The sequence below is a fragment of the Dipodomys spectabilis genome, unplaced genomic scaffold (assembly GCF_019054845.1).
Source record: "Dipodomys spectabilis isolate Male_0828 unplaced genomic scaffold, ASM1905484v1 ptg000234l, whole genome shotgun sequence".
Lineage (NCBI taxonomy): Eukaryota > Metazoa > Chordata > Mammalia > Rodentia > Heteromyidae > Dipodomys > Dipodomys spectabilis.
This window is the reverse complement of record NW_024870911.1, coordinates 12,894,402-12,920,822: the sequence shown is the minus strand read 5'-3', so window position 1 is coordinate 12,920,822 and position 26,421 is coordinate 12,894,402. Positions and strand designations below refer to the sequence as shown.

The 26,421-nt window shown below is 39.8% G+C and overlaps 1 protein-coding gene and 1 pseudogene across 1 annotated transcript; both read right to left on the bottom strand.

Annotated features, from left to right (window-relative positions):
* Window positions 1-1,369: 1,369 nt before the first annotated feature.
* On the bottom strand, window positions 1,370-6,733 carry Avpr1a (arginine vasopressin receptor 1A). Its single transcript, XM_042699149.1, has 2 exons — window positions 5,510-6,733; window positions 1,370-3,332 (listed from the first exon to the last, which is right to left on the bottom strand). The coding sequence occupies exons 1-2, from the start codon at window positions 6,486-6,488 to the stop codon at window positions 3,046-3,048; spliced, it is 1,266 nt and encodes a 421-aa protein (XP_042555083.1). The 5' UTR covers window positions 6,489-6,733; the 3' UTR covers window positions 1,370-3,045.
* A 564-nt stretch (window positions 6,734-7,297) lies between these two features.
* Window positions 7,298-26,421, bottom strand: part of LOC122124287 — a 62,358-nt pseudogene continuing 43,234 nt past the window's right edge.

Here is a 26,421-nt window from a genome sequence, read left to right as displayed (position 1 = left end):
GAGAGAGAGAGAGAGAGAGAGAGAGAGAGAGAAAGCAAGTAAAAGGGAGAATGCGTGTGTATCTATTGTATTTTGTGTTTAGAAGAGCTTCTAGTTTCCATTATAAGAATTTAATTATGAATGTGATTTCCCATTAAACCTATCACTTCATTGTGAGTTTTAGACCATCCACATATTAAGTAAGCATTCAATATATGTTCATTTCACATTTGTTCTTACATATCAGTTAGTCTTCAAAGCAACATTTCACAATAAAAAGCCAAATATCTTTTAAAATATGTCTCAGATTAACTGATTGTAAGTTAATATGTACTTTAGATTTTTTTTATTTATTTAAGTCATTTTATGCTTATCAAACATCCAACAGACCATTTTTACTGACTGGTGGATTTTTAACCAATCATGGTACCCACATTAAAGACACTAATATTGTGATTTGCAGAGATTTGCACAGAAAACCCTATGAAATAGCATGAAGTAATGCAATATATCTACTCTTAAGTGAAGCCTTCATCAAGCATAATATCTCAGATCTTTCCTTTGGTCAAGAAAAGAAAAGTTTCCTTTCCCTGAACACTTCTCCTCAGGCCTCCAGTTTTCTTCCTTCTGAAATAGACACAAGTTTTCCAACTTGAAATGTCGGGTTAGATGAATGGCATTTCTAGGCACATAACATTAAGCAGGTTTAGAACTCGATAGATTAATTTTCTCTGCCTAAAACTCACATCCTCATCTTCTCGTGTCTCCCACCTGTTTCCTGCTGTCTCATGTTCATTTAAAATGAGAAAAGAGAGAGCAAGTTGATGGTGCATCTTACTTCAGAAATGGCCTAGAGATAAAGTAAATAGGGTTGCCTCACCTGATGATAAATGCCAACATTTTAAAACAGAATCTACCAAAGAATCAGGGGATTGGTATTTGGGAAATGGATTAGGAAAAGGTGAGTTCATTTTTGTTCCAATCCGAAAGACTTTAGTTTTTGAATAATCAAAAAGCAATTGTTCAAAGAGCTCACTATCTAATAAAGATGTGATTATGGTTGTACTGCTATAACTCAAATAATAAAAAAGCAATTATATTACTTGATAGCCTTTTAAGATACATATTTGTTATTTTTATTCAATGTGGCTTTTTTGGGGGGGCGGGTCAGTGTTGGGAATTGAACTCAGATCCTTGGGTATGATAGACAAGTGATTTACCACTGAGCTGCATTCTAGCCTTATTTGTTATTTTTAGAAAAAGAATTCTAAAACCTAAGGGGATAATATCTAAAGAACATTTGAAAATATTTTTTAGTATATCAAACCAGGGAATTTATGGGCTGAGAATTTAGAAAGACAGGAAAATGAAGAGGAGGAAAGCCGATGGCCTCAGCCCACAGTCTTTTATCTCTAAATGAAGAACGTAACCCAAGAATATCATTAAAATACAACATTTCCTCTAAAAGATGAAAAATATTTTATGGTGCATTCTTAAACCATTGCATCTCCAAGAACTTGCCAGACAAAATAGCTAGGGAAAAAAACCAAACAATTTATCCTGTGAATGAAAAAAAAATGCAACAGCAAGAGCCAAACAGTGTTGTAATTTCTCTCTATTTGGAAATGGACAGACATGGATGCTCTTGGCTGGCTTTGGTTTACCTACATTGAAAAGAAAGCAGTTCTACCATTATGTTGGAAAATTTCAGTCGTTCAAGAGAAGTCGATCTCAGTGGTTGCTGGCAATGCTGTGCAATGAATCAGCAGATCTATATTTAAATTTTAGGATTTTATATCCCAGACATGAGACAAACAATTCTAGTTAATGAAAAACAAGTGAGTGGAAAATAAAATCTGTACAATTCTGAAGGTCTTGAGAGTACAATAAAAGCAATCACTGACATATGTATAGCATGTGTTTATAAAGTTCTCTTCATACATAGAAATTTCTTTAGTCCTCATAACACCCCTGTGAGGTGAGGGTACCAACTCCATGGTAGAGCCAATGAAATGGACTTTGTATTTTTAAGAAACATATCTAAAGCCATACAGTTAATAATGAAGGAATTGTGAGAAGATGTGGAGCAGTTCTTTTCTCATTCGCTTTTTCCTAACTTCACACCTGCATCTTCTCTACACTGACATGGTGGGGGTATTTCTATCTGACTCACTTTCTAATTGTTGGATCCAGATTCACCAAATATGAATATAATATAGCACAGGACACCTTGTTACACCAGTCAAATATGTTTACAATGTCCAAGAGAAAGTCAACAGATGACCTTAGGCAATCATGTTATAGAAAAGCTGACATTCCTTGTATAAATCTGATTTTAGAACAATTGCAAGTGGGAAGAAAAATTGTCACTGTCTTGGACAGTGACATTTTTCTCTAACATTCAGCAACTTAGTACTTATATTTTTGCGGCCAGTAAAACCTGAAGAACCTAAAGAGGGCACTGCCAGTTATCAAGTTATAATTTTACATTCAGGGTGACATATAAAGTGTAACAGAACTTGGTAATTTTCACTCTGAAGTCATCACCCTCCTGACCGATATGCCTCTCAAATCTCTAGCAAGGAACCCAGCAGCTAATTACCATTTGGAGTTGCATTTGATAAAGAATAAATGGATTTTATCTGATGGAAACATGATTTCTCTGAAGTCTCTCCTAAAGCATGAGCTCACTTTGTTCAGAAATAGTGCATCTATGACACTTCAACCAAACAAGCCTTACTTATGACCTAAGTCAAAATATTAAATGAACCAACCACAAAATATGAAGTCAGGGTAGTTATGAATTCCACAGAACTCTGGTTGTATTTCTGGAACTCAGGCCTGCACATTTCAGTGTGGCGTGTTTTTGTATTTACATTCTATATAAAATAATTCATAGTTTTTGGTCATAGTGATGTGGAAAACACAACTAGAAACAAAGTCTTGTACCCGATGAGTTGATTTCTGCGTGTCTGATGTAAGTTTGTTTGTTCTTATGATTTCTAGCTGGACTCAGCTAATGGATCAAAATGTCAGTAACAAGAGTCAGGCTGCATGAGTTAGGCCTCAGGTTGATACAGGAATGAATTTGATGGACTTGGAAGATTTGGGTGAATCCTTCCATGTGCCAGTACTGTTTGTTGGACTTCGGTTGTTGGAATAAGAAGTCTGTCTTCTGCTCATACTGTCGGTATCTTCTTTGTGGAATTGTTGCTTCATGTTTTGGCAGCACGGGAAACTTTGCACACAGTCTTGCAGAAGGTGGCCACTGAAAAACATGTATATCCAGGGATTGCAGCAACTATTCAAGGAAGCCAGTAAAGCTGTAATGGTGATGGAAGGGTTTTCTGAATCTGTATGAAAAACACACGGAGAGACCATAAAAGTGAGAAATCAAGCACTGTATAAACTCATTTTCCTAAAGACCAAAGAGGAGTGAAACAGGTTCTGAGTTAGTAGAAAAGAAAACAAACTAATAAAATAATGTTTCAGAGAAATGGGTGTTGCTTGGAATATGCTTGATTATAAAAATAGTTTTATAAAAATGATTTGAAATGAATGAAAAAGCTTTTAAACCATGATTGGAACAATTAAATACCATTTCAAATGGGAATTTGAAGAGGGTAAAGCTATGAAATGGTTCACTTAAAAAATCTGTATACTATCCCTTCCCTTCCAAATGCACAAGTGCTAATAGACAAAGCATTTACAGAACGGTTTACAATTTCCATGACACTTTAAGTCTCTAATTACATATACTATGTTGTATACATACATATTGGGTTTTATTTATAGTTTTAAAGTTTTAAACTTTGAACGTATGCTTTTGATATGGAAACTGCACAGAAAAGAAGAATGAAGCAAGCTGTTGTGTTGTCTTCTGTGGGTAATTAGACATGTGGCTTGCTTTTAGGAAAAGACCATCTTTGGGGCTCAAATTATAATAAGACCAGAAGAATTAAGAACGTGCAGGAGGATTATGAAATATTTTATGCTAACTAGCATTGGTAAACCACATAAATAGCACAACTTTTCAGTGAAACTATTGCATTCATTATATACTTAAAAATACCATCATTGAGCACTGACAATTACTTGTCTAGTTTATAAATGTGGCATTCTCACCCACAGTATAGCAGAATGAATTACAGATTGTTTATTTTTTGTGTGTGTGTGCTAGATGTTGCTGCTAATGATGATCATGGCCCATGGCTATAACAAAAACAATAGAAATACTCAACACATCTAGGTGCAAGTGAAGTTTTAGTAGTTGGATGTCAATCTCAATAAAACAAAGGACTTGAGTTTTTTATTTGTTAATATCAGAGGTTTCTAAAAATCAAGAAAGCCAGGACATGGTAAACAAAAAAAATATAGTTAATATTGTGTTTGCCATTAGTGGTAATGCAGCATACAAGAGCCTTTATTTGTTTACATCAACTTCATACACCAATATGGTGTATGAATCCAACTTCAATCATAAAACATGAAAGATAACCTTTCCCTGATATCTGTGTCTTCAGAACATTTGCTATCAAAAATATTTCTGTAATATATTGGGTGTGAAACAACTTTTTCTTACTAAAATGAAATTCAAAATAGGAAATTTCTAGCAAGCCTAAGTGAAATTTTTTTTTTTAATTTCTAGCTGTGAAGGAACTAAAAACCAAACATGCTACTATATGTAGAGAAAATTCCCAGTAAACTCTATTGCAAGATTTGTGTTGGTGTGAGTAGTAAGTGGCCAAAATAATACTGAAAGACTAGGGAGTTAGTTTAATAAGTTAGTTTATTCATAGACCTGCTTTAAAATAGCAGGAAAAAGGGAATTATCACTGGTAGAAAGACTGACAGAATATAGTGAATATATAAACAAACTTATTAAAACAAACCCCCCTTGTACACAGAATTGAGGTCTGCCAAAAAATTAAAACAAGAAAAGGAGCATGAACTAAATGCTAATTTAGAAGTCTTGACTTACTAACATCCTTTCCTCATTATCCCCAGGAAAATATGCCCCTCTTGCTCACCTTTCTCCCTGGAGAATTTCTACACAATCAATTTGTTGTGATACTTTCTATAATCCATCAAAAAAGTAGTCATGACAGTAAAAATACTTCTCTGAGTCCCGTGAGACCCCAAAGCAGGATATTCACACAGTAACTAGTTATTTGGCAAAAGGTCCTTATGCTGTTTTTCTAAGTGAAGGAAGGACTCTAGGACATCGTGTCTAGATTTGTGGTCTTAGGACCTTGAACAGTACAACTGAACCCACTGCAGACACACTGCGTTATAATGTCTACCATGTCTAGAGTGGAAACTCCAGGAATTTCATTTTTATTTATTTTTTTACTCCTCCTCCTGAATGTGACTGGTACGCATGCAAAGGTAAATACTATGCAATTGCTCTCTGTCTGTCTCTGTGTTTTTCTTTTTGTCTCTGTCTGTCTGTCTGTCTGTCTGCACAACCCCTCACTCTCCCTCCCTGCCTCCTACTACATAGAGTCCTTCCATGGTCCTGAGCACCTACCGGTCCAGATGAACTTCTCATCCCAGACCGACCACATCTGGATGATGAAGAAAGGCGCCCAGCAGAGGATGTAAGCGGTCACGATCACAAAAGTCATCTTCACCGTGCGGATCTTGGCGCGGGAAATGGTCTTCACGCTGCTGACACACGGGGCCACCAGGAGTCCCTTGTGGAAGGCGCTCCCCGCTTCCCGGGCACCCTTGTTCTGGCGCGAGGCGGTCTTGCCTCGGACGTTGCGCCAGATGTGGTAGCAGATGAAGCCGTAGCAAGTCCCCAGGATGGCCACGGGGGCCACGAAGATGCCGCTGGTCATCCAGGTCACGTAGGCGCGGGTTCCCCAGGGCTGGATGAAGGTGGCCCAGCAGTCCTGGGCCTTGGTGACATTGTTCACCTCGATCATGGAGAAGATGAAGTACTGGGGCGTGCTGAGCACGAAACTCAGCACCCAGGAGGCGGCAATCATGAGGCGCGAGCGGCGCGCGGGCTGCTGCAGCGTCTTGAGCGGGTGGCACACGGCGATGTAGCGGTCGGCGGTCATGACCACCAGCATGTAGGCCGACGCGAACATGGCGAACACCTGCAGGTGCTTCACCACGCGGCACAGCCAGTCCGGGCCGCGGAAGCGGTAGGTGATGTCCCAGCACAGCTGCGGTAACACCTGGAAGAAAGCGACCGCCAGGTCCGCCAAGCTGAGGTGTCGTATGAAGAGGTGCATGCGGGACGTCTTGCGCTGGGTGCGGTGCAGGGCCAGCAACACACTGCTATTGCCCAGCACGGCCACCACGAAAGTCACCGCCAGCACCGCGATCTCCAACTTGGCCAGCTCCTCGTTGCGCACGTCCTCCGGCGGCCCGCCGCCTCCCCCGTGCCCTTCCGTTTCTTGGCTAGCATTAGCACCTTCGGCAGCCACGGGCCACCAGCGGCTACGGTTGCCATCGGCCCCCGCGTCGGAACCTCCGGAGAAACTCATGCTGTCCATGCAGTGACCTCCGTCCGAGACGCTGCTGGAAATCCCAGCGAGCAGCCTTGGACTTGGGATCTGTGCGCCCAGCGCGCTGCCTTTGCTGCGCGCGTCCGTTCGCCTGCGCTCGCCCGCCTCGACCTCCCACCCGGCCCCCTGAGCAGCGCTCCTTCCCGCGCTCCGATCCCTCTCCCTGCTTTGCCCGTTTGCAACTCAGGCAACGCGCTCCAAGCGGCTCAGGAGCCCTGGACTCCAAACTCAACTCATTTATGAGAGGGTTTGCTTCCTCGTGTCCTACTGGCTGGAGATGGTTCGGGCCTCCCTCCCGCCTAGCCCCTCCCCATCGCCGCCGGCGATTTGTCCTTTTTGCCTCCCAGCTGCTGGGATTGAGGGCTGGGAGCCTTCGATTCCTCCACACTGAGGGCGGGATCCGGGGACGCTTTCCCGCTCTTCTCTTTCCCACACTTGGAGAACTGGCCGTGTCTCGCCTTCCGTGAGCTCTTCAATGATCTCACACCTCCATCAGCCACCTCAACTGCACACTTGATTTCAACAGGTGTAGTAAAAGCGGTGCATAGCAATCCCGCGTTCATGCACCCGCGTGAGCTCGCTCCCGCACTTGAACTTGGCGCCCTGCCTTCCCCCCCCTCCAGCCCGAGTTTCTTCCTCTGACCAAGGCGTCCCTGGACAGCCAGTGTGGTTGATTTTATTCCCGAGGCAATTTTGCTCCGGGGAATGACATCTGTCCCCGCCCCGCTCCTGAAGCCCTCTTTCTCAGGGACGTCTGAATGCTTGCGACTTGTCACTCGACCTCCCTTGTGGACTTGTCACGCTCCGCCCTTTGGTGGCGGTGCGCTCCGCCAAAGGTCTTCAGGCTGTCCTGACGCATTGTGGTGACTAGGGACTAAGAAAGGTTTCTTAAAACAAGGTTTCGAAGAGTTTCTTCCGAAAGCCTGATTGCTACAGCAGTGATGGCGGGAACTGGGGGGGCCTTCGTCGGTGAAGACTTCGTCATTGGAGACTTCTTTGGAGTGGAAAAAGACTAGCTGCCAATCAGCATAAAGCCAAGGCAATACTGTCCAGGGCCAGATTTCCAGGCGCCTGAGCTCCAAGGAGAGAAACAGGAATCTTCAGGTGCAAAAGAGGCGCTAGGAAAGAAGGAAGAAAACGTTTTCTTATTAATTATTTACTTGGGTAACAGCAGGAGTCTGCCAGGGACCCTAGGAAAGGGCAGGAATCTATGTGGCTACACGTCTCCAACTATTCGGTTTTGACTCTGGTGAAAGCATGCTTTTATAGACCGCAAGAGGGAGCTGTTTCCAGGCTGTCTTTACCAGAAAAGAAAGAAAAGAAAAACACTTTATGTGGGTATCTGCCCTTCAGACATCTGTATGTAGTGACTGTGGTATAAATTTGATTGTCTCAGAAACAAAAAATTCGTTCTGAAATGAAGGTAAAAGCAAACCCCTGAAGATTTGCTCCCCTGAAGTTATCAGTTCTAAATTCAATTTGTTATCCAGTTCATCCCCAAGGGTAGTCACTTGAAGAGTTACTGGACTTGAAGCCTACAGATCTGCTTCATTGTGGCTGTATCATAAACACGGGGAAAAGTATTTGCCCTTTCTAATTGTGATATTATTGGGAGGATCAAGGGAGATAATGTGGGGGGGGGGAGAGGGAGGAAATGCCATGAAATGGAATTCATGGGCGCTGTCCCTCAGCTCTTCAGCTCAAGGCTAGCGCTCTACCACTTGAGCCACAGTGCCACTTCTGGCCTTTTCTGCTTATGTGGTGCTGAGGAATGGAACCCAGGGCCTCATGCATGCAAGGCAAGCACTCTACCACTGAGCCACCTTCCCCGCCCCTTCCCTTCACTTTTAATATATTTTAAAATACGTTTTTTATTGTAAAAATACTGTACAGAGGTGTTACAGTTATATGAGCAAGGTAATGAGCACATTTCCTATCAAGCATTGTTGCCTCCTCCTTTGTTTTTCCCCTACCCTCCCTTCCCTCTCACCTCCACAACTACTCTCCCTACCACCCCCCTCAACTCCCTCTCCGCCTAAATTGTAAAGTTCATTTTTCAACATAGTGTCTTGTACATCTCATTGATACAATGGGTCAACCTATATCCGTATTTAAGCATTTTATTTAATAGCAACAATACTGTGATAAGCTGCAACAAATATTTGTTGCATTTCTCTGAACTAGGTCTTAAGTTGCCTAGACAGGATGTAATAATGACTAATATTTATAAACCACTCTGTTCCAAGTACTGACACAGGTGCCTTACAAGTATTACTTCAGTGAATGGTCCTATGCTGTAATTTCACTTCACAATGACAGAGATGGAGGCACAAGAAGGTGACACATGCTGCTCACAACTTGAACAGAAGTAAACGATTTTAGCAGTTTGTATCTTAATCACGATTCCATACTGCCATATGTGAGTCTCATGGTCCTGGTTCTTACAGACTCATATTGATTATTTAATATTTCATACACATATGGTCTTTTCCTCTTTCAGAGTAGAACATTCTGTAGTATTTGTACTTGTTCTTTTTTCTCTTTTTGCTCACCTAGGGCTTGAACTCAGGGCTTCATACTGGCTAGGCAGGTGCTCTACCATTTGAACTATGCTTTATATATCTTTGGTTTTCTTTTGGGCAAGACAATTACAAGGCAATAACAGCAAGAGTAGGAATAGTAGGAATAGTAGTAGTAGTAGTAATAGCAGTAGTAATAGATAATATGAACATTTAGAAATGTCAAGTAAGCTCTTACGTGCCTTAAGTTTATCATTTCATTTCATTTTGGAGATAATTTTATATGAACTGTGTGTAAGGATGGTTATTATTATCCCATTTTATAGATGAATAAGCAACTTAACCAACACCACAGGATTCCAAGCCACTGAGTAGGAGTCACCTATATTTGAACTTAAATAAATGCTAATTTCTATTTTTAAATATTAAATACAAGTTTTATTATTTCAAAGTCCTCAAGAAAGAACTACAGAGCCAGTCTTTCATGGAGGCAGAAATTCTTTAACTAGGAAACATTGGTTAAATAAATAAATAAAAGCTCACAGCTTTAGTACTGTAAATCCATATCAATATACGACTTTTCTTTTTTGTTGTTTAAGCTATGAGACCAGAGTTTCTTCTTAGAAAAATAATATGACTTTTAGGAAAAATGTATATTAACTATGGCATAAATGCCTCAAAGTGGGACTGATGAGCCATAGGGGAGCTCTATGTGGAATCTTTTGAGAAACTTCCATACTGCTTTCCAAAGTCGTTGAACAAGTTTACACTCCCACCAACAATGCAGTAGGGTTCCCTTTTGGCCACATCCCCTCCAGCATCTGTTGTTATCAGATTTCTTAATTATAGCTATTCTAACTGGGGTGAGGTGGAATCTCAATGTTGTTTTGATTAAGTTTTTAGCCCACTTATTTATCAGGCAGTTGTTTCTTTGAGGATTTGTTGTTGGGGATTTAATTTTTTGAGTTCTAAGTATATTTTAGGTATGAGACACTTGTCCATTGTATGGCTAGTGAAGATCTTCTCCCAATCCGTTGGCTTTCTATTGATCTTGCTAACTATGTCCTTTGCCAAGCAGAAGCTCTGCAATTTCTTGCAATCCCATTTGTCCAAGCTTTCTTTGATTTGTTGTGTTTCTGGGTCTTTATTAAGGAGCCCTAGAGTTTCTCCTGTTCCTTCCTGTAATGTTTTCAGGGTGTCTGCTTTGACTTCAGAGTCTTCGATCCATTTGGAGTTGACTCTGGTGCAGGATGATATAGAGGGATCTAGCTTAAGTTTCCTACAGGTGTTAGGCTGTTTTTGCCAGCACCATTTACTGAGGAGGCTGTTTTTCTTCCATTCTATTTTTTAGCTACCTTATCGAAGATTAGGTGGCTATAGGTCTGTAGGTTCATTTCTGGGTCTTCAGTTCTATTTTATTGGTCTCAGGTCTGTTCTTGTGCCAGTACCAAGATGTTTGGATTACTATGGCTTTGTAGTAGAGTTTGAAGTTTGGTATTGATTCCTCCAACACTGTTCTTTCTGCTGAGGATTGTTTTTGCTATTTGGGGTCTTTTATTGTTCCATATGAATTTTGGGGTTGCCTCTTCTATTTCATTGAAAAATGAGGTTTGGATATTGGTAGGTATGGCATTGAATTTGTAGATAGCCTTTGGCAGTATTACCATTTCAACGATGTTAATCTTCCCAATCCAGGAGTACGGGAGTTTTTTCCACTTCCTTAGTTCTGCTTTAATTTGCTTTTTCGGGTTTTTAAAGTTTTCATCATACAGGTCCTTCACTTCTTTAGTTAATTTAACTCCTAGGTATTTCATTTTTTGTGGAGCTATTACAAAAGGAGTTGCTTTCCTGATTTCAGCCGCGCTCTTCTCGTTATTGGCATACAGTAAAGCCATTGATAAATGCTCATTTATGCCAAATGCTTCTCATACACAGAACCTAACACATCTTTGCAGAATGAATGAATGAATAAGTATTGTTATAGGAATGACTTTCCAAGAATTGTATGAATATGAAGGTCAGAAAAAGCTTGGTGACTAGAAGAATGAACAATGATTGTTGGGAAGCTACCCTTGAGCACATGTCGTCTCTGGAGAAGGATGCCAAAATTTATGTTTGGAAAGGAAGAAATGTCTGTAGTCAACTCTCTGCCTTGCAAATCTTGAACTGATAGCATACAAGTAGTTCCAGCTACATATTAGTAGAAAAATCACTCTGATGAAAAAGATTTCCTAAATCAGTGCTATTATAATCATATTTTTGGAAAATCAGCTTGCATGGAAAAATAAGTTGATTGATCTAATTAAAGTTTGTTTTCAAAATTTTAACTTAAAAATGGTTGAGTTTAACATTTTTGGCCGTAGGAAATGAATGTGCCATTGAAGTTCCTGAAAAATCATTGCCAGTACCTTCAATATTCTGTCTAGAATTTGGTAATCTTCAAGACTGGTTAGCAGACTAGCAGATTACTTGTATAATCAAAAGAAAAAAAGTCTTTGTTATTAAAAGGATGTTATTTGTTGGGGTTGCTTATATTTTTTGGATACTATTTTTTGTACAATAAATAAATGTTTTATAGCCTTTCTTGCTTGTCATTTTCTTCTTTCTTTAGATTGGACAGGATTAGGTTGTAAGAAACATTCTATTTCTGTTCCTTTTTTATTATTTTATTATCTTTAAATAGTTGAACAAAAGAGTTGCCATTAAGCAAAACAGTTTTATCAATATCATCCCTTTCAATATACTCTTGTATTAGTTTCAACCCACAATCCTCACTTTTCCTTTTTTTTTGGGGGGGGGGTCCAGTCCTGGAGCCCGAACTCTGGGCCTAGGCACTGTCCCTCAGCTCTTCAGCTCAAGGTTAGCACTCTACCACTTGAGCCACAGCACCACTTCTGGCTTTTTTCTTTTTGCTTATGTGGTGCTAAGGAATCGAACCCAGGGCCTCATGCATGCAAGGCAAGCACTCTACCACTGAGCCACTTTCTCATCCCCTTCACTTTTCCTTTTTATTTTGTCAGTTGTGGGGCTTCATTCTCTCCCTTTCTCCTCTTTATCCACTCTTTCCCTTCTTGTGTGACCTTCATATCCTTGCCGAATGAGTCATAGATTTCTCAAATCTTTTTCTTGCACCAAAATATGGAGTATGCTACATTTTACTTTGCACTAGGATTTTCATAGTGATAATTGCCTATTTCTAATTTATCCCTGGGTAAAGTAGACATGTTGCAGAAGAGGCTCAATCTATTTGTGCTGCAACCTCAATGTATAATGTCCGAGTCCTTAAGAATTCATGTCTCTGAATATATTACGATATGGATGTACAATATAATTGGCTCAAAATACCTGGGGACATTAACTAAAATGTTTTCAAGTAGGCTTTTATCTGAAAATGTTCTTTGATTATATGGTGACTGCAATGGACAATATAACAATAAGATGCTGTCATTACAGTTCCTTAAGTACTGGCAAATAATTAGAGAGATGGGACTTCTTACATGGATATCACTTGTAAAAAGGAAGAATGAATGTGTAGTTGATGTTTACAGAAGGCTTTCAGGCTCTCTGTTTAACTTTGTATTTGACCTGCTAGTTTATTTTCCCTAAACCCTTCAAATGAGAGTACCGTCTGGCTGGCATCTTGGTTTTCTCCTTGTAAGGCCCTGCACAGTGAACCAAATTGGTCAATGCCAGACTTTTGATCTTCTGAACTCTGAGATACTTGTTATGTTAAATCATTGCATTAATGATCATTTCTTATGCAGCAGTAGAAAATTAGTAGCTTGCTAGGAACTTTATTTTGCTAGGAACTTTTATAATTAAATATGCTTAGTGAAAATTGAAGAAATAAGTAAAAAAGAATATCCATAGCTTTGAAATGAGCTAAAAACAGAAATGGAATTTGATATCAACCCAACAGAAGTTAGGGAAAGAAAACCATAAAGCAAATTTAGGAGCTACAAAATGAAACAGAAACATATCAGTAGTAAGAGAACTGAGAATCTCTCTTAGCTTATAACATTAAATAGATTTAAAAAAAAAAGCAAATAAGAAGTTCTAGATATAATACTAGAACACCTGTATCACCTGTATCACTTTACTTAGCTGTTTCCAGAAATTATAGTAGGATCAATTAGAGTCAAGATTAGAATAGTGAAAGAAAATCAATATTAACAAATTATATGCCTAACCTTTATTGACCACTTGCTTTTTAGATTTTTACATTCTTTACATGTATTAACTCTTTAAAACACAAGTTCCATATAATATAAGAACTTTGAATATTCCATTGTATAGATGAGAATAGTAAAGTATGACTAGGAAATTTGTCCCCCATCCTGAAAACATAGCTAAGCTGATACTAGTTATGTGATTCAGGTAGTCACCTGACTTAGAAGTATAGTGGAAACTTGGCTATTTCCAAATTCTGTGACTTTGGCCAAATTGAATATTGTAGGCCCTCATTTTTATTTTCATAATTCAGTAAGATATGGCGTGCTATCCTTTAGTAAATGCTTGATAAAATTATTAATTATTATCTCAGTTATGTCATACACATATCCAAACATCTGCCAATTCTTACCATGCACGGATCCATTCTTTTCTCAGGTGAAAGCATATGAAACAATATGGCACTCCATAAGAAATACTGGAAACAAGACTGATGATAGCATCATTAAAGTTTTCCAGAAACACCACTGAAGTGACTATTTCTGTAAATAGACAGAAAATGTATGATTGGATTTCCTCTTAAATTAGTGAGATGTTCAACAGTTCTTGTTAGTGAAAGTGTACTATGGAATTTTGGAAATATGCTTAAGAGATTGAAATAGCCTTTCAAAATAAGATAGACCATAGCTTGTGTCTATACTTATACATACATACATACATACGTATATATATATATATATATATATATATATATATATATATATATATATATATATCAATTGGCTTAAATGAAGCATACATAGACTAAATAATATTTCAATATTTTCTCTTATACTAATTTATAATTCTTTTATATATCTTTACATTGTACTTAGACATTACCCTTTTTGCTATCTCCAATTTTGTCCTGCAGAAGCCTCAAACTCAATACATACAAAATTAATTTGTCTCACCCTCCTTCCTTCTATATTTGGCCTCTACTGAGCAGTAACTACCTTGTAACCTATCTGAGCAATTTCTTTTTTTTTTTTTTTTTTTTTGAAGTTTTTTTTTTTTTTTTTTTTTTTTTTTTTTTTTATTGTAAAGCTACTATACAGAGGGTTACAGTTACATGAGTGAGGTTATGAGTACACTTCCTCTTGAACATTGTTACCCCCCTCCATTGTTTTCCCCCTACCATCCCCTCCCTCCCTCCCTTCCCCGAGGTTCTTTTTTTTTTTTTTTTTTGATTGTGATTAAATGATTACATAATTTCAAAGTCACAAGTTCATTCTAACTTCCCTGGAGCAAATTGTCTACCACAGTCTGTAATATATAACAGTGTTCACATGTTATGTACCATATTTGTGATCAGCAGCATGAGGATATTTAGTAGTGGTTCAACCAGATGAGCGGGAGTTCTTTGTTTCTTAAGTCCTGTTAGTTTTGTCGTATCACCTAACCTTTTGGATTTAGCATCCACTTATGAGGGAGACCATGTACCGTTTGTCTCTTCGTTCTTGGCTTACCTCGCTCAACATGATTCCTTCTAGCTCCATCCATTTCCCTGCAAATGCCATTATTTTGTCATTTCTAATGGCTGCATAATATTCCATTGTGTATAGATACCACAATTTTTGGATCCATTCATCTGTGGTGGGGCACCTAGGTTGTTTCCATATCCTAGCTATTGCGAACAGTGCTGCAATAAACATGGAGGTGCACGTGTCCTTGTATATTGGTTCCTGTTGTTCAGGGTAGATGCCTAGAAGTGGTATGACTGGGTCGTAAGGGAGGTCAATCTTTAGCTTTCTAAGGACCCTCCAGACTGCTTTCCAAAGTGGTTGTATAAGTGTACATTCCCACCAGCAGTGTAATAGGGTTCCTCTTTCTCCACATCCCCTCCAGCATTTGTCGTTGGCTGATTTGTGGATGTGGGACATTCTGACTGGGGTAAGGTGGTATCTCAGGGTTGTCTTTATTTGCATTTCCTTCACCACCAGGGATGATGAACATTTCCTCATGTGTTTCTTTGCCATTTTTATTTCTTCATTTGAGAAGTCCCTCTTTAGTTCCCTTGCCCATTTAGTAATTGGTTTGTTAGGTTTGGGAGGGATTAGTTTCTTGAGTTCCCTGTATATACAGGATGTTAACCCCTTGTCTGATATATTGCTGGTAAATATTTTTTCCCAATTAGTTGGTTGTCTTTCTAGCTTAGTTGCGATAGATTTAGCTGTGCAGAAGCTTTTTATTTTAAGGTAGTCCCATTTGTCGAGTCTCTCTCCAACTTGTTGTGACCCTGGGACTCTGTTCAGGAAGTTCCTTCCTGTGCCTATTAGTTCAAGTGTCTCTCCTACTCTGTCCTGCAGTAGTTTCAGAGATTCAGGTTTAATGTTAAGGTCTTTAATCCATTTTGAGTTGATGTTGGTGCATGGTGATAGGCTGGGGTCCACTTTTAGTTTTCTGCATGTGGCTGCCCAGTTTTCCCAGCACCAGCGGTTGAAGAGGCTGTGTTTCTTCCATTGTATGTCTTTGGCTCCTTTGTCGAATATCAGCTGGCTGTAGGCCTGTGGATTTATATCTGGATCTTCTATTCTGTTCCATTGGTCTTCGGGTCTGTTTTTGTGCCAGTACCATGCTGTCTTTGTGATTATAGCTCTGTAGTAGAGTTTGAAGTTCGGCATGGATAGCCCTCCCATATTGTCTTTATCCCCTAGAATTGTTTTGGCTATTCTAGGTCTTTTGTTGTTCCATATAAATTTTTGGACTGTTTTCTGTATTTCAGTGATGTACGTCATTGGGATTTTAATAGGAATTGCATTGAATTTGTATATTAATTTTGGAAGTATCACCATCTTTACTATATTAAGTCGGCCTATCCAGGAGCATGGGAGGTCTTTCCATTTCCTAGTGTCTTCTGCAATTTCTTTCTTTAACTTTTTATAGTTCTCATTAAATAGTTCTTTTACATCTTTGGTTAGGTTAATTCCTAAATATTTTATTTTTTGGGAGGTTATTGTGAATGGGGTTGCTCCCTTTATTTCCCTCTCTTCCTGTGCGTTATCAGTGTATAGGAAGGCAACTGATTTTTGTGGGTTTATTTTGTATCCTGCTATTTTGCCGAAGTGACTTATGATTTCTAAAAGTTTGGGGATGGAGTTTTTGGGATCGTGGAGGTATAGTATCATGTCGTCTGCAAAAAGGGATAGTTTCACTTCTTCTTTCCCTATGCGGATCCCTTTAATGTCTTTTTCTTGCCTTATTGCCCTGGCTAAGGGTTCTAGGACTATGTTGAAGAGGAGTGGAGACAGTGGACATCCTTGCCTTGTTCCTGTTTTTAGGAGGATTGGTTGTAGCTTTTCCCCATTAAGTATAATATTGGCTATTGGTCTGTCATAAATGGCTTTTATTGTTTTTAGAAATGTTCCTTCTATTCCTATTTTCTCCAGAGCTTTTAGCATGAATGAATGTTGAATTTTATCAAAGGCCTTTTCTGCATCTGTGGCGATAATCATGTGATTCTTGACCTTGGCTCTGTTGATATGCTGGATTACATTTATTGACTTACGTATGTTAAACCATCCCTGTGTCTCTGGGATGAAGCCTACCTGATCATAGTGTATTATTTTTTTTATGTGTTTCTGGATTCTGTTAGCTAGAATCTTGTTAAGGATCTTTGCATCTGTGTTCATCAAGGAGATTGGCCTGTAATTCTCCTTTTTGGTTGGGTCTTTGCCTGGTTTGGGGATGAGTGTGATATTGGCTTCGTAGAATGAGTTTGGGATAGCTCCCTCCTTCTCTGTTTCTCTGAAGAGCTTGAGGAGTATGGGTATTAGTTCTTCTTTAAAGGTCTTATAGAATTCTGCTGTGAATCCATCTGGTCCTGGGCTTTTTTTTGTTGGAAGACTTTTGATAGCTTCCTGTATCTCATTATAGGATATTGGCTTATTTACTTGGTTAACTTCTTCTTTGCTCAGTTTGGGTAACTTGTATTTCTCTAAAAATGCATCCATTTCCGCCAGATTTTCTTCCTTTAGAGAGTATAGCTTTTGAAAGTAGTCTGTTAGAATTGTTTGGATATCTTGGGTGCGTGTTGTGATGTTTCCCGTGGCATCCCTAATCCTATTAATATGGGTTTCCTCTCTTCTTTTTTTAATTAATCTTGCCAACGGGCCATCAATTTTGTTTATTTTTTCAAAGAACCAGCTTTTTGTTTGGTTTATTTTGGTTATGGTTTTCTGATTTTCTAATTGGTTAATCTCTGCTCTCAATTTGGTTATCTGGCTTCGTCTAGTAGCTTTGGGTCCCATTTTTTCTTGTTTTTCTAGCTGTTTTAGTTGCAACATGAGATTATTTACTTGGTCTGTCTCCATTCTCTTGATGTGGGCACTGAGGGCAATAAATTTGCCCCTCAGGACTGCTTTTGCTGTGTCCCACAAGTTTCTTTGTGAGGTGTTTTCATTTTCATTGAGTTCTAGGAAATGCTTTATTTCTTCTCTGATCTCTTCTGTTACCCAGGCCTTGTTAAGGAGTGTGCTGTTCAATTTCCATGTATTAGAGAAATTTCTGCGGTATGCTTTGTTATTGAGAGCTAGCTTGATTCCACTGTGGTCAGATAGGATACAGGGGATTATGTCGATCCCTTTGTATTTGCTTAAGTTCCTTGAATGAACTATGATATGGTCTATTTTGGAGAAAGTTCCATGAGCTGCTGAGAAGAATGTGTACTGTGTTGTTTTAGGGTGAAATACTCGGTAGATGTCAGTTAATTCCGCTTGAAGTATGGCCTCACTTAATTCGGTAGCTTCTTTACCAATCCTCTGGTTGGTAGACCTGTCCTTTGGTGAGAGTGGCGTGTTAAAGTCTCCTAGTATTATCGTATTGGGATCTATTTTATTCTGTAAGTTTGAGAGCATTTGTTTAACATATCTGGGTGCACCAATATTTGGGGCATATAAGTTGATGATGGTTATATCCTCCTCTTGGATTGTTCCCTTTATTAATATGTAGTGTCCGTCCTTGTCTTTCTGTACTGATTTTAATGAAAAGTTTATTTTGTCAGATATCAGGATAGCTACACCTGCTTTCTTATTGGGGGAATTTGATTGGTAGATCCTTTTCCACCCCTTCACTCTGAGTTTGTTTGTATGTTTGGCTGAGAGGTGGGTCTCCTGAAGGCAACAGATGGATGGGTCTTGTTTTCTGATCCAGTCCTCAGTTCGTTTTCTTTTAATTGGCGAATTCAGCCCATTTATATTAAGAGAAAGTATAGAGAGATGCATTGTTGTCCCTGCCATTCCGTTTTCCTAAGTTTTTCTTCTTTCCTTTCCTCCTGTGCTTGCTCAGTTAGACTTTGAGTAATGCCTGTTTGGGGCAGGTTCCAGTTCCTGGTTGCTTTCTTCAGGTTGTGTCCCCCCTCTTAGAATTCTTTGTAATGCTGGCTTAATGTTTATGTATTCATTTAGTTTTTCTTTGCTATTAAAAGTTTTCAGTTCTCCATCGAATGTGAATGCTAGCTTTGCCGGGTATATCAGTCTGGGTTGGCAGTTATTGGCTCTCAGGGCTCGTATGGTGCTTTCCCAGGCTTTTCTTGCATTCATTGTTTGTGTGGAGAGATCTGCAGTGATTCTAATTTTTTTCCCGTTGTAGTATAGCTCCTTCTTCATTTTTGCTGCATGCAGGATTGTTTCCTTATTATTCAGATCCATCATTGTTACTATTATGTGCCTAGAAGTGTTTCTCCTGGGATCTTGCTTGTTGGGTGTTCGATAAGCTTTTGTGATGTAGTTAAGATGGTCGTTTTTGAGGTGGGGAAAATTTTCATTGACTATCTTGTTAAATAGGTGTTGCATTCCCTTGCTCTGGAATTCCTCACCTTCGTCCACTCCGATTATGCGAAGGTTAAATTTTTTAGCATTATCTGCTTGCTCTTGAATTTCCCTTTGGTTTAATTTGAGTGATTTTTCCATATCTGTCACTTTTTGGTCCAGTTGGTGTATTCTGTCTTCTGTATCTGACACTCTACCTTCCATTTCATTCACTCTGTTGACCGTGGCTTCTATTGTGGTTTGCATGGTGGAAATGGATCCCTTTATGGATTCAATGTTGGTTCTCAGAGTACTGATCTCACCTCTCAATGAGGTGATATCAGTATGCATTACCTCTAATTTGGCGTTTATCTCACTTCTTACTGAGGTTTGTGCAGCTTCTATTTTTGCATCCAATTTTTGTTTGATGTCCTGTATATCTTTTGATAGTTCATCCTTGTGCTCTTTCAATTTCTGATCCATTTCTCGCTTTATTTCTTGAGTCATTGCCTCCAGCAACCCTTGGATGTAGTTTTTGTCTTCCATTCCTGCTTTGCTCCCACTGGGGCTCTCCCCTGCGTGGCTGCTGGCTTTTGAGGTGAGCTTGCTGTCCTGGGTAGTGGTAAACCTTGTGATTTTTCTCTGTGATTTTCGCATGGGGGTTCAGGAGACTGCTCTTCAATCTTGTTTTGGTGTGTCTGTCTTTGCTTGGTTGCTGATTCTGTATTGGTAGAGAGAGTCTGTGCCTGATCTGGATTCTGTTGGGAGCCTATTTCCAGCTGCTATTCACTTAGGATTCTCAGCTCTCTGCTGTAGCAATTCCCGCCTTTGGAAGGGTTGAGCAGCCTGGACTGCTTGTGTTTGCTCCTGCGGGTGCTCTTGGGAAGATCAGATGCTCTGGATGCACTCTCCCAAATACTGGAGTCTGCTATGGGCTCCTGATGTGTTTTTGTTTGTTTGTTTTGGGCTGGTTGTGGGCTTGAACTCTAGGTTTGGGTGCTGTCCCTCAGCTCTTCAGCTCAGGGCTGGCACCCTACCATTTGAGCCACAGCCCCACTTCTGACCCTTTTTGCTTTGTTCAGGCGCCGGTCCCCTGGCCTGGGTCCGGCCCCAGCCTGGAGCGCGCTCGTTAGGCCTGTGCTAATGTGTATACCACCTTGGTTATGCAGCCTGGAGGACACAGTTCAAATTTCTTCTACTGTTGGTAGTCTTGACCCAGGGGCACTGTTCCTGGCTTGAGCATTTAAGTTCCCTTCCAAGGGCGCTCTTGCTCTGGCCTGGCCAGCAGAGTGTGCTCTACCGGCTGGTGGAGCTCTCGAACAGTTCCCAGTTTTAGTGGGTCCTGTGGTCCGGGTGTTGGGGTAGGGAGTCTAGGTCAGGGTCTGGGGATTCCCTCCAGCTCTGGTCTCCCTTGATGGATTCCCTGTCCCCTGATGGGTACTCACCCTGTAGGTCGTCAGTTGTTGTTGCAGTCCGTCAGTTGTTGTTGCAGTCCGAGTTCAGTTGGGGTGGTTGCGGGCTGGGTTGGGCGGCCCCCCGCCGGGTCGTTGCGATCGCGATTGGGCGGGTGGGTCTGCAGACAGGTCCCTTTGTGGCGCTGCTGGTGCCGGGCGGCTTTGGCGGGATGGAGCCTCTCCGCTCCGGTGGAGAGTGATGGGTGAGGTGGGATCCTCCTGGAGACTCCCGGCTGGTAGGTTTCTCTGTTCCTGGCGATCCGCTGTTCTGCAATCCGGTACCTGGTGATCTGCAAGCAGCCCCCTGTGTCTCTGTGGCTCCGGCAGCCCCCGCCGGGCCGGCTGGCCGGCGGCTTGGCGCACTGCCGCGCGGCCAGTAAAGGTTGGGGGAGGGGTCTTCGCTCTTCTCTGTTCTGAAATTCTTCTTTTCCTCTCTTTCTTTTTTTTGTTATTTTCCACCTCTGGTTTTTCTCTGAGTGTTCGTCTTTTTGTTGTTGTCGGTCTCTTGGGGAGATTAAACGTTGGAACTCGAACTCTCTTTTTGGTTGGAGAGAGCTGTGGCGTTTCCCTACTGCCCCGTCGCCATCTTGGTCCCCCCTCCCTGAGCAATTTCTTGGCTCTTTCCAATTCCCTGTTCTTGGGAATAAATCCTCAAAGTAACATGAACTCAGAATTCACCTCATTCTTTACAGCTTGAGGCCTCTTTACTCTTTAATCTGAACTAATCAGACAGCATTTAATTATTTCACAGTTTGAATCTTTCTTTGCCTCCATCATTTTTATAGCATTCATTGATGGTTGACCTTTCACAAACTGATTTTCAACCTGTCTCAGCAAGAGAGCATGATTTACGGCATTGTTACACATCAGAAACAGTTTAACAGAGTGGCTAGAATGATGGGGAGTATTTCATCTTTATCAAGGCCTAAAATGTGATTGAGCCTAGAAGAATACATTTTATCCATGATCTTGTGATACTGATTTTTAAAGGGACAAATATTTTTAAAAGCTCAGAGGACAAATGCGTAATAAAACTGGCATGCATTTTAGTGTTGTTCTAGAGTTTGTGGCATATGTTTGAATTAGCCGTAGAAGCGTTTCTCAGTTGGTAAAAGAAGTAATGAGTTGCTCTCAGTCTTGGAAGTGAATTCTCTGACATGACTGAGGCTGTCTGATGACTAACTTTCTAAGCTTATTTTTTTTATTGCTGGTGTGTGTTCCTAGAAGTGTGTTTCTCGAAATGGGTTCTTTAAACAGGCTTAAAATTAGTTCTGCATTTATTCGTTTATATGCCCATAGATTTGCCATGGATGGGTTAGAAAGTTTATGATAATCACCTCTCAGTTTAGCTGTTACTGTAGTCACTGTTCAGTAGCTTTATTTTTCTAGAAGTATGTGAGATTTTTATTCTTACCTATTAAAGCACTTCTCATCTTTTCCATTTAATTTTTTTTTATTTGATTGTCTACCTTTACCACTACTATGCAAACTCTGAGTTCAAGGAATAGTTATCTCCTTTCAGTTTATCTTGGCATCCAGAAAAATTCCTGGCATGTCATAGCTCACTCCATAAACCTTGTTGAGTGAATAAACTAAAATGGTCCACATTGTTTTCTTAAATTTGTCACCATTGACATTTTGAGTGAAGTAACTATTAGTTGTATGTCTGTCTTTTGCGTTAGAGGACAATTTGTGGTATTAATCATCTATCTAGCAGATGTCAGAGGATATTTCTCAATTGTGACCACAAAAACAGATAGAATGGCTCTTAAATAGCTCTACCCAGAGTGACACACATTGCTTTACTAATATTTCATTGATAATAGCAAGTGACCCAGGCAGCCTTTTCTATCCTAAATGAACAGAGATTTTTCGGCTCAGGCAAGGAAAGACAGTCTTCTGTGGAGAGACATCACTGTCTGCTGTCAAACATGTCCTGCTGCTTCTTTCTGAGCCCACATAAGACTTGCCCTTATTAGCTTGGTTGTACTCTTAATATTACAGATGGTTTATTTATTTGGTTTTTTATGTTTTTTATTGTAAAAACAGAGTACAGAAGGGTTACATTTACATGAGTAAGATAATAAATACATTTCCTATTGAGCATTGTTACCTCCTTCTTTGTTTTTCCCCTACCATCTCTTCCCCACCCCCCTCGTGCCTCGCCCCACCCCAAGTTGTAAAGTTCATTTGCAACATAGTGTCTTGTACACCTCATTGTTACAATGGGTCAACCTCTATCCTTATTTCAGCATTTTGTTATTTCCCTTCCCCTTCCCAAATTAGAAAAATGTATATACAAGATGCAGGGCACTGAAATCAAATACTATGAAAACAGGGGTTATACTATGGGGGAAGAACATACAAAAGAAACAAAAAAATCACATAGTACATTATAAGTACACTATAAACAATAGCAAGAAAGAAAAAAACCGTTGTGTCCCTATCTTGAGGTTCATTTCACTTAGCATCATCTTATATGGCCATATGTACATAGCTTTTGACCTTTTCTGCTTGTCCTAAACATATACTAGTTATTACAAATAAGGGGAACCTATTTTTCTTTGGGCCTTGCTTACTTCACTTAATATAATTTTTCCAAGTGTCTCCATTTCCAACAAATGGGGCAGTATCATTCTTTCTGATGAAGGCATAGAATTCCATTGTGTGTGTGTGTGTGTGTGTATCACATTATCTTGATCCATTCATCTACTGAGTGGCATCTGGATTGGCTCAATATCTTAACTATGGCAAATAATGCAATAAACATAGTTGTGCTGGTAGCTTTAGTACGGCCTTGTTTGTGATCATTTGGGTAAATGCTCAAAAGTGAGATTGCTGGGTCATAGGGGTCTTTGAGGAACATCCATACTGCTTTCCAAAGTGGTCGAACAAGTTTACATTCCCACCAACAATGCAGTAGGGTTCCCTTGTGTCCACATCCCCTCCAGCATCTGTTGTTATTAGATTTCTTGATTATAGCCATTCTATTTTGTTTGTTTTTCTGAAGAAGATTTTTATTTTTTGCCAGTCCCGAGGCTTGAACTCAGGACTTGGGCACTGTCCCTGAGCTTATTTTGCTCAAGGCTAGCACTCTACCACTTGAGCCACAGAACCCCTTCCAGCTTTTTCTGTTTATATGGTACTGAGAAATTGAACCCAGGGTTTCATGCATACTATGGACGCATTCTACCACTAAGCCACATTCCCAGATTTTATCTTAACCATGCTTTGTAGCTATATGCAAGAAATGTTGAGATTTTTGGCTTTGGTTCATTGGAGGTGTTTTAAATTATAAATAATATAAGAAAGGATCAATCTGGATAACCCAGCTTTGTGGATCTTCTTTGAGCTTACCTGAGAAAGGAGACTATAAATAGTTGTCTCTTGTGCATGTAACAAGCTTCTAGATATTTGGGTAGCCCACTTATATCACTCATTTCTTTCAGTGGGAAAATTGAGCAACACATCAGCATAGTGAATAGTCAAAGGCATCAGTCAGTGTTATAAAAATACCATTATTTTCATTAGTTCAGAAGTAGCATCTTAAATACACATGTGCCTCAATATGTGTAGACTTGGTATCTTACATGGTACCTTTTATGTCTAAGACTATTGTCTTTGGCATTTTGCACTTCCAAACTCATTCTTGACCAAATGAAGAGTAAGGAAGCAGGAACAGACCAGAGAATGCAAAAGAACTTGTAGGGGTCTGATCTTAAAGTAGCATAAATGGCTTCTAGCCATGTTCACTAGCCATGATTGATCTTATATTTCCAAATAAATTTCCTGGGAAGTTGGGAGATAGTCTCTTGTGTATCAAGGAAGGAAGAAGAGACAAGTTAGGACATAGCTAGCCTGTCTCACAGAAATCAAGTAGAAGTCTTTCTTCCCAAAGTAATGAAAGTAACTTTTAAGGTTTTAAAATTAACAGTTTGTGTCTTATAATTCTATGCCATTTTAATTTTCTTTTAATCTTTTTTTTTTGTTGGTCATGGGGTTTTAACTCGGGTCCCTGGGCGCTGTCACTGAGCTATTTTTGCTCAAGGCTAGTACTCTACCACTTTAAGCCACAGCACTACTTCTTTTTATCCTTGAGTATTATCAAATAAACTGCCAGTAAGGGATCATATTTTAGCTGAATCAAATGTAGAGAAGGTCTTTAGCAAGGCTAAGATCCCATTGTATCAATAAATAGTTTTCTGTGTTCAGTCAGAAATTTAACACTAACTTGCTTATGCAAAGAGATGAATAGAGGGAGGGAGAAATGGAAAGAAAGGAAAGAAATGTGTGTGTGTGTGTGTGTGTGTGTGTGTGTGTGTGTGTGTGTGTGTGTGTTCGAGGAGGTGGTGCTTCAGGCAAAGCAGGACAGCCAGGAAGAAATATGATGTCATTAGACGTACATTTCTCTATTCATTTCTTGGACTCCATTCATGTTTTGGTCAGGATCATGCCATGTACTACTATCTTGATAATCCTGGGGAAGAGTGTATTTGTCATTAGACTTAACATAAATTTCTTCAGGCGAAAACTGTATGGGTTGAATCATGTGCCCTGGGTATTTTGTGTTGAATATTTTATTTAAAGTGTCAGAAATTTTTAGTTGAGAATGTCATGCATGGTCATTAGTTAGCCACTTTAAATTTACATCCAGCATGCATAACATTCATTTTAGCTGGAACTGGACAGAATTGGCCTTGTCAGAGAATTAACACTACCTGTCCTCTTCAATCAATACCAAATACACCTTAAACCAGAAAGTTAAAAGAAAATTAGCATGGAAACCTTTAGCAGGGTGGTTTTTAAAGCTAGGAACATTGAAAAAATGTTCTAAAAAACTGATGAGGCCAATAGGTCTTTTATTTGAGCAATGTCTATATACAAAGTTTTGTTGTAATTTCAAGGAATTCCAAGCCCATGCTGACTATTCTAAAAACACCACAGATTCCAGCTTATAAAATCTGAACTACATAACAGAAATACAGGGGAAAGAGTGTTATGTCATGTTCAGGTTGTGGCACTGCTGGAGAGGAACCTCTGAGCTTAACCTACTCCAATGCAATTCTACAAAATATTTACAGTTTAGTTGAGCTCAGGGAATTTGTTTCAGTTAAATGGGAGTGTTCTTTTGGAGTGTGGCTCAAAGAGCCTGATAGCCAAGGCCAACCACATTAACAGCTGTCATACACAAGTCTGACTTAACAGGAAGATGGTATACTCAAGTGTTAATCTAAAGAGGTGTTAATTATTTAATTTTCCCTCCCTAAGTGGAGGAACTATCCTCAAACTTCAGCCAGTTTCAGAATGGCTCTGAACACAGAACACAGTAGAAATGATGCTGTTCAAGCTTCAGGCCTGGGACATGAAAAAAATTCTTGTTTCCTCTTTCTTGGAAGACCCTTGGAAGCCAGTTGTTCTGTCAGACATCTGACTACCTTGAGACGGCCACACTGTGACAGACCAATATATGAGGGGACCTAGATGATGAGAGGTCATGTGGGAAGAGAGACAGGCCAAGAACCAAGGGCATAGTGAACACATGTGTGAAGAAGCTATTCTCATATGGGATCATCCATCTTCCCCTCAAACAACACTACCTGGATCGGACACAAACTCCTGGACAGAGTCCTTCCAATAGTCCTGAACCTGAAGGCCCAGGTGCAAATTTGACTCTTTATTCAAAGCTACTGAATTTTTACATAATAATAGATGAAAATAGATCCACCTAACTCATAAGTTTAGCTGTGAAAGAATTTAGGTATATTTATAGTTAATATGGCATAATGGAAAGAGGAAACTGTCATTATTTTGATCATTGAACATTTACCATTTGCATAATAAAAAAACATGCCCAGCTTCTGGGAAAATGTACCAATCTGAGCATCAAAACTCTGATCATGTTCAGTGATGGACCACTAACTACAACACTTCCTCTCTAAATGATTCCAGCTGTGTGCTCATGACACACAGCACTCCCTGCTGTGGGGCTGTT

What these genes read in the sequence shown, in the direction of transcription:
- Avpr1a (XM_042699149.1), bottom strand. Translation starts at nt 6,488, where the DNA reads ATGGACAGCATGAGTTTCTCCGGAGGTTCCGACGCGGGGGCCGATGGC. An exon ending in TGAGAAGTTCATCTGGACCG is followed by an intron (nt 3,333 to 5,509) that starts GTAGGTGCTCAG and finishes TTTTTCATACAG; the next exon opens with ATTCAGAAAACCCTTCCATC.